The 6,757-nt window shown below is 28.7% G+C and overlaps 2 protein-coding genes across 2 annotated transcripts in view; one reads left to right on the forward strand and one right to left on the reverse strand.

The window, feature by feature from the left end:
• The window catches only part of LOC142239373 (venom serine protease 34), a 155,769-nt gene extending 153,975 nt beyond the window's left edge, over positions 1 to 1,794 (reverse strand). Inside the window, exon 1 of the mRNA XM_075311155.1 lies at positions 1,651 to 1,794. The gene's annotated coding sequence lies outside the window, so the exon portion shown is untranslated. The remainder of the gene's footprint in view (positions 1 to 1,650) is intronic.
• Positions 1,795 to 1,933: 139 nt separating this feature from the next.
• Positions 1,934 to 6,757, forward strand: dpn (deadpan). Its single transcript, XM_075311156.1, has 3 exons — positions 1,934 to 2,415; positions 3,405 to 3,500; positions 5,079 to 6,757. The coding sequence occupies exons 1-3, from the start codon at positions 2,260 to 2,262 to the stop codon at positions 6,219 to 6,221; spliced, it is 1,395 nt and encodes a 464-aa protein (XP_075167271.1). The 5' UTR covers positions 1,934 to 2,259; the 3' UTR covers positions 6,222 to 6,757.

Raw genomic sequence — 6,757 nt, forward strand, 5'->3', positions numbered from 1 at the left:
TTTGTCAAATTTTTATTTCTATTCAAAATTTTTATTTCTATTTATTTCCATAGAAAATTTTCGCAAAATTTTGTCAAAATTTTATTTCTAAACAAAATTTTGTCAAAAAAAATTGTATAGAAAATTTTGTCAAAATTTCATTTCTACAGAAAATTTTGCCAAAATTTTATTTCTATAGAAAATTTTACCAAAATTTTATTCTTATAGGAAATTTTATCAAAATTTATTTCTATAGGAAATTTTGTCAAAATTTTATTTCTAAAGAAAAATTTTCAAAATTTTATTTCTAAAGAAAATTTTTCAAAATTTTATTTCTAAAGAAAATTTTTCAAAATTTTATTTCTATATAAAATTTAGTCAAACTTTTATTTCTATATCAATTTTTATCACAATTTAATTTCTATAGATAATTTTATCAAAATATTATTTCTATAGAAAATTGTGTCAAAATTTCATTTCCATATAGAAAATTGTGTCAAACTTTTAATTCTATAGAAAATTGTGTCAAAATTTTACTTCTATAGAAAATTTTGTCAAAATTTTATTTCTATAGAAAATTTTGTCCAAATTATATTTTTATAGGAAGTTTTGACAAAATTTCATTTCTATAGGAAGTTTTGACAAAATTTCATTTCTATAGGAAATTTCGTCAAAATATCATTTCTATGCAAAATGTTGTCAAAATTTTATTTCTATAGAAAATTTTGTCAAAATTTTATTTCTATAGAAAATTTTGTCAAAATTGTATTTCTATAAAAATTGAAACACATCTAAGATGGATTGGAGAAGAATATTTTGAAAAATCTACCAAAATATCAAGAATTCTATCAATTTACCAAATAGTAAAAAATCTACCAATTTTTGTAGAATTCTACCATTTGTGGTAATCGTGATTACTATGCCGATAAACCACCGCTGAAAATCATATTGTATACAAGGATGTAATGCTAATATAGATCCCATGATTATAAATTTGGAGACTTTACAAAATATGTTTATTAAAATGAAATTTGTGAGTGTTATCTAAACACTTAAATTACTTAAATGCCGACATACATAGAGTTCTTTTAAACCCATACAAAGAAAAAACTATACTACGACGTCATATTACCACTTGATGTATGTGATTTGAAATGAAATGTCATAAAAGTGACATGTCGTTCACATTTGATGTTAACTAACAAAATATAGGGGTCAATTTAGAAATGTCACATGGGCCCCCACTGCATGGAGATTCCATATATAAAAAAATAAATTAAAACAAAAAAAATCAGGAACTAAAATTCTACAGCAATACCGTTAGGGAAAAAAGATCATCAGTTTCCGTTTGACAAGCTAAGCATAAATACATTGAGCCTATAGAGAAATGACAAGAATTTTTATTACAATAAAATCATAAAAAGAATTAATCCAACACCCAAACCTTAAGAGATTTTAGTGAAATTTGAAATCTTGTAAAGAAACCACTCGTCAAGAGAATATTGAGTGAAAAAAAACTAAAATCATAAATTTTCCTTCGATGTGAGCACATTTTCTTAAGAGAGTAAAAAAAATATTGAGTGTAAAACATAATGAGCTAATGAGATATTTCTCAAGGTGTCTGGTTATTTGAGATGTCTTTAAACAACACAGGTAAAAACATAAACATACCTTTAATCCTCAACATAGGAAATGCTCTCTTCGTTTTCATCGTTCTCTCCCCCACTCATAGCCATGAGCTGTGTGTGTACCATATGCTTCTTGGGCAAAGGATATTAAGAGTAAAGATTGTGCGTGCGTATGTGTGCGTGGTGCTAGGTATGAGTATTTAATGGTGATATTGTTTATCTTTGAATTTGGCCTTCGTTGAGTTGTAACTTAATGCTCTGTTGGAACGTTTAAGGATCAGTATCCTTCAGAAGTTCATTGCGAACGCATTGCGCGAAGTCTTCGGATTTTTTCTAAAATTACAAATAGAAAAAATTACGAAGCGTTTATTTTTACAATAAATACAAGACATTAAAAACTATTTACTCTTTTAACAAAAAAGTGCAATTACCAACAAATCGAAAAGTTATACCAAAGTTATAAACAAAACAATCAAGTTGTGTTTTTATTAAAATAAGAAACTCAAAGAATTTTATATGGATATATCTGTGTGCTGATCTACATTAAAAAAAAAAACCGAAAACACTTGGATTACTTACATACCCCAATCATTGGATTATATACTTGTTATCAGTCTTCAATCAAAAAAAAAAAAACTACAAACCCATCACAATGGATTACAAAAATCACGACAATCACTCCGATGATGATTTTGATAGCTATAGTGATAGCTATCAACAATCGAATTCCTCAACACAAAATCAATTCAATACATCCACAGGACGTTTGGCAAATCCTGCTGGTTTGTCCAAAGCCGAATTGAGAAAGGTGAGTAGAGAAAATAAAATTGAAAATTATTTATAATAAATTTAAATAAATATAAAAAGTTCTCAGCCCAAAATATTTATGTATAAATGTTCATTTAAATTAAAATAAAATTATTACAAATAATAGTAACAATATTGAATATTATATTTTTATTAAATTAATACAAATTATAATGAAAAAATTTGAGAAATTATATTGGACATTAAAAAAAGCAATATAAATTCCTTTATTAAAATATAAAAAATAATTGCGACATATTCCTACTTGAGATATTTGAAAAACTCAATAGTTCCCCTTACAATGTCAAAAAAAAAATTAATAAACAACATATAGTCGTTAAAAAACTTTCACTCTTGAACATAAAATAAACAAAATTTTTTTTAAACATTTTTATAATTTTTTTTAAATATTTGAAATAAATAGTAATTTTAATAAAATAATCGTTAAACAAATTTTCACTTCTTGAACAAAAAATAAATATTTTTTTTTTACATTTTTATCATTTTTTTTTTTAATATATTAAATAAATAATAATTTTAACTAAACAAAATTATTACTAATTAAAATGAAAATATAAATTCCATTTTTAAAATAGCAAAAAAACGAATTCTGGCATATTTTGCGACTGGAAGAAATAAATGATTTCCGTAACAAATCAATAAACAAATAAAAATCGTTTACAAAATACTCAATTCTTATACAAAAAAATTAAAAATATATTACAAATTATTTCAATATCTTTATAATTTTTTCATTTTAATTATTTTTAAAATTTTTAATTTAATTGAATTAAATTTTAAATGATCTGTATTTTATTCTAAATTTAAAGGGCATTTTTATTTTTGTATAAATAAAATAAAAATTTTATTTATAAATTACCAAAATCGATAGTGTTTTTGTAATACTATGTAGGTTTTTTTATTTTTTTTGTTTTACCTTCTTTTAATAATTATTTTATTAATCCTTTGTTTTTCCTTTTTCCTTTGCAGACCAATAAACCCATCATGGAAAAACGGCGTCGGGCCCGTATTAATCACTGCCTAAATGAATTGAAATCCCTAATTCTAGAAGCCATGAAAAAAGACGTAAGTATTTTTTTATTTTATTGGAAGAACCTTTTATAAGTTTTGTTTTTCTAACTTCAAATACTCTTGGGGAACTAAAATTTAGTAAACTAGCCTTCTTAATCTTAGTTGATGTTGAGACATTGCCCAAGAAACAACTTAACAAAAAAGCCGCTAAAATCAAAGTCATCACTATGACCAAACAAAAAACATACAAACCAAAAAGCCGATATGAGAAAATTTTCTTAAAAACCTGTTTTCACAAAAATCCAACTGTGTATTTTTGAAAATCCTGCTGAGTATTGATGGGTTTAGGATTTCGCACACCTCACCATTAAAAGGGAATTCTCATTAAAAATCCAACTCTCCCAGTCATGAAACAAAAAAAACACAACACGAAAAAGAACTACCTCTCAAAAAATCAACTGAACTTTAGAGCATCTAAGGTTTATGAGAAGGTCCAGAAAACAAAAACCTGCGTGGGAACATTTTCAAGATAATTCCTTCTGCTTAAGTAAAAGCAAAAAAACAAATAATGAGTGTTGAAGCAATCTTCCTTATATCTACAAAAAAAAACTCTTTACTCTTGGCCTCTAAATACTGAAAGGGAATCTTTTTGAGCAAAAAATGAAAACAAAAAACGTAAACGATGATCCCATCATGCCTCTGTTGCCGCCGCCTAACTTCCCCAACAATTTATCTTATGCTCCTGATCGTTTTAACATTAAATGAATGAAATTTTCACATTCCTTGTGAGGCTCTAGGTTGCTGGGTTTGATTTTATGTTCCCACCTTCCCAAGGTGGTGGTGGCGATGCTGATTTTGCTAACAGACTTTGTTAGCCCTAAAAGATATGAGGCAGATCTTCATGTCTTCCATTCTAAAAGTTTTTTTTTTTATTTTATTTCATTCCAATACTCGAGCAAACGAAATCGTGTCTGCCTCATAAGCTATAACGACTACTTGGCCAGTTATTTGCCGGTATTACCCGGCACAAACAATAACAAGGAGTGTTGTTTGCCTGTATACAGCACCAACCAACAAAAACTTTGTAAACACTTGCTTTTGCCGTTGTTTTTTTTTGGTTTTCTTTTGGGGATTTTTTCTTTTTATTTCTTTTTACCTTATTTTGTTGTGAAATATTGACCAAGCAAATTGCAATCAATTAGAAGCTGCATGCTTTACTTACGTTTTCTGTTCTCATAAGATCGTCTGTGATTTTTCTGAACGAAAGTCCGTCCATGCTACAACATTATCAACGCTTAGCCGCTTGGTTTTTATGCGTAGCAAAAAAAAAACAATGTGCGAAATTTTTAAAATGCACAAGGAAAAAACGTGGAAGCATTTAATGGAGGTATAAAAACATTTGGGCGTCATTGGCGGCTTTTTAAAAAGCCCTTTAGAAGCCTGGGAAATAGGGATTTTTGACAAGTTCAGCAACATGACGTATAATGAGTCATGATAGGGTTACCATATCTCGGCAATTGATCGATCGACCAGAAAAGGCTTGTCATTATTTACTTTTTATAGAATCACTCACTTTTTTTAAATTTTTTGCATTCAAAAATTAATTGAAATTTCCTTTTTGTTTATTTTTAGCCTGCTCGCCACACTAAACTTGAGAAAGCCGATATCCTTGAGATGACCGTTAAACATTTGCAATCGGTTCAACGTCAACAACTCAATATGGCTTTGCAAACCGATCCCACAGTTATTCATAAATTCAAGACCGGATTCTCCGAGTGTGCCGAAGAAGTTAATCGTTATATCAGTCAATTGGATGGTGTGGATGAAGCTGTACGTCAACGACTTAATGGTCATTTGAGATCATGTGCCACTAGTCTTGATCAAATTGGTTCTATGACCAATTTCAATAATGGCTATCAACGTAATGGAGGACCAGGCAATCTATTTGCCTCGAATAATTTACCTTTGGCCGTTAACAATAATGGATCATTGTTTCCATCATTATCTCAGGATTTAAATGCTTCCCAGGGTATACAAATGGGTGGAGTTCAATTGATACCTTCACGTTTGCCCTCAGGAGAATTTGCTTTAATTGTTCCAAATACTACAAATGCCACACAAACCAGCTCTCTATTGAATGGCAACTCTAATGGGGGATTTCCAGTGTGGCCTGTATCGGGTGGAGCGTGTAGTAACAGCCAGAGTACATCACCCCAAATCAATGATTTTGCAGCTAATTTTAAACGTCTATCGGCTTTTACCAAACCTCAGAATTCCTTGATTACACCACCAAAAATTAATCCAAATAACATGTACCCACAGACAACTTTAACTAACACCAGTTATCAACCTTTAAGCCAACAACAGCAACAGGCTTTCCATAATACCACCAGCCCTCCATTGAGTCCTATTTCTTCGGTGTCTAGTCATAATGAAGATTCCATTATACACAATAGTTCCGATTTCTCTTTATCGCGACCCACATCACCACGCACCACCCAAAAACACAATAGCTTTTCGGGCGTTTTCACCACACCTCCATCATCTGCGGAAAATTCATTTGTACTCACCTCAGCCAATTTGCAACAGCAACAGGTGACATCTAGCTCAGAGTTGAATACAAGTTCAAGCTCTTCCTTGAAACGATCATTCTCCGAGACAGCAGATTCTAGTATATGTTCGGAAGATGATCAATCCTCAGCAAAGAAATATCGCCAAGACCAAGTTGCCCCTCTAGAAGGTGAAGATCAGGACAGCATGTGGAGACCATGGTGAAAATCTAAAAACATTTAAATGACATACTTCTGATTATTAATCTCTCTCAAAACTAATACACAGGAAAGTTTATTGTTAACAAAAATTTATTAAGTTTTATTTGAAATTTATATATGTTTTTTAAATTTTTTAATTATAAAACTTTGTAAAAAATTTTACATAATTTTTATTCACTCTCATCTTCCTTTTTCCACTTCAATATATATAAAAATTGTAATTAATTTTGTTTGATCAATATTGATTTTTTTATTTAAGTTTGCAAACAAATTTTTTCTGTGATTTGTATATAATTTTGTAAAAATTCATTTAGATTTGTGTTTAGTTGTGTTTTCTTCTTTTTTAATTCGTTTTAATTTTAAATAATTAAGTTTTTTTTATTATATGATAACTATTATATTTGTTAATTTTAAGTATTTAATCGATTACTTTTTTTGATGTGTTGAAACAACCCGTTTGTGTTTGTTCATTAATGAAATGTGTATTTCAATAATTGTGTTTAAGTTTTCAAACTTTCAGTCCAATTAAATTTTGTGAAA

This window comes from Haematobia irritans, chromosome 5, assembly GCF_050003625.1.
Source record: "Haematobia irritans isolate KBUSLIRL chromosome 5, ASM5000362v1, whole genome shotgun sequence".
Classification (NCBI taxonomy): Eukaryota; Metazoa; Arthropoda; class Insecta; order Diptera; family Muscidae; genus Haematobia; species Haematobia irritans.

Bases quoted from the DNA above. Each gene is read 5' to 3' on its own strand.
- dpn (XM_075311156.1), top strand. From the start codon at position 2,260: ATGGATTACAAAAATCACGACAATCACTCCGATGATGATTTTGATAGC. The intron at 2,416-3,404 runs GTGAGTAGAGAA...TTTCCTTTGCAG, and splicing joins CCAAAGCCGAATTGAGAAAG to ACCAATAAACCCATCATGGA. The intron at 3,501-5,078 runs GTAAGTATTTTT...GTTTATTTTTAG, and splicing joins TAGAAGCCATGAAAAAAGAC to CCTGCTCGCCACACTAAACT.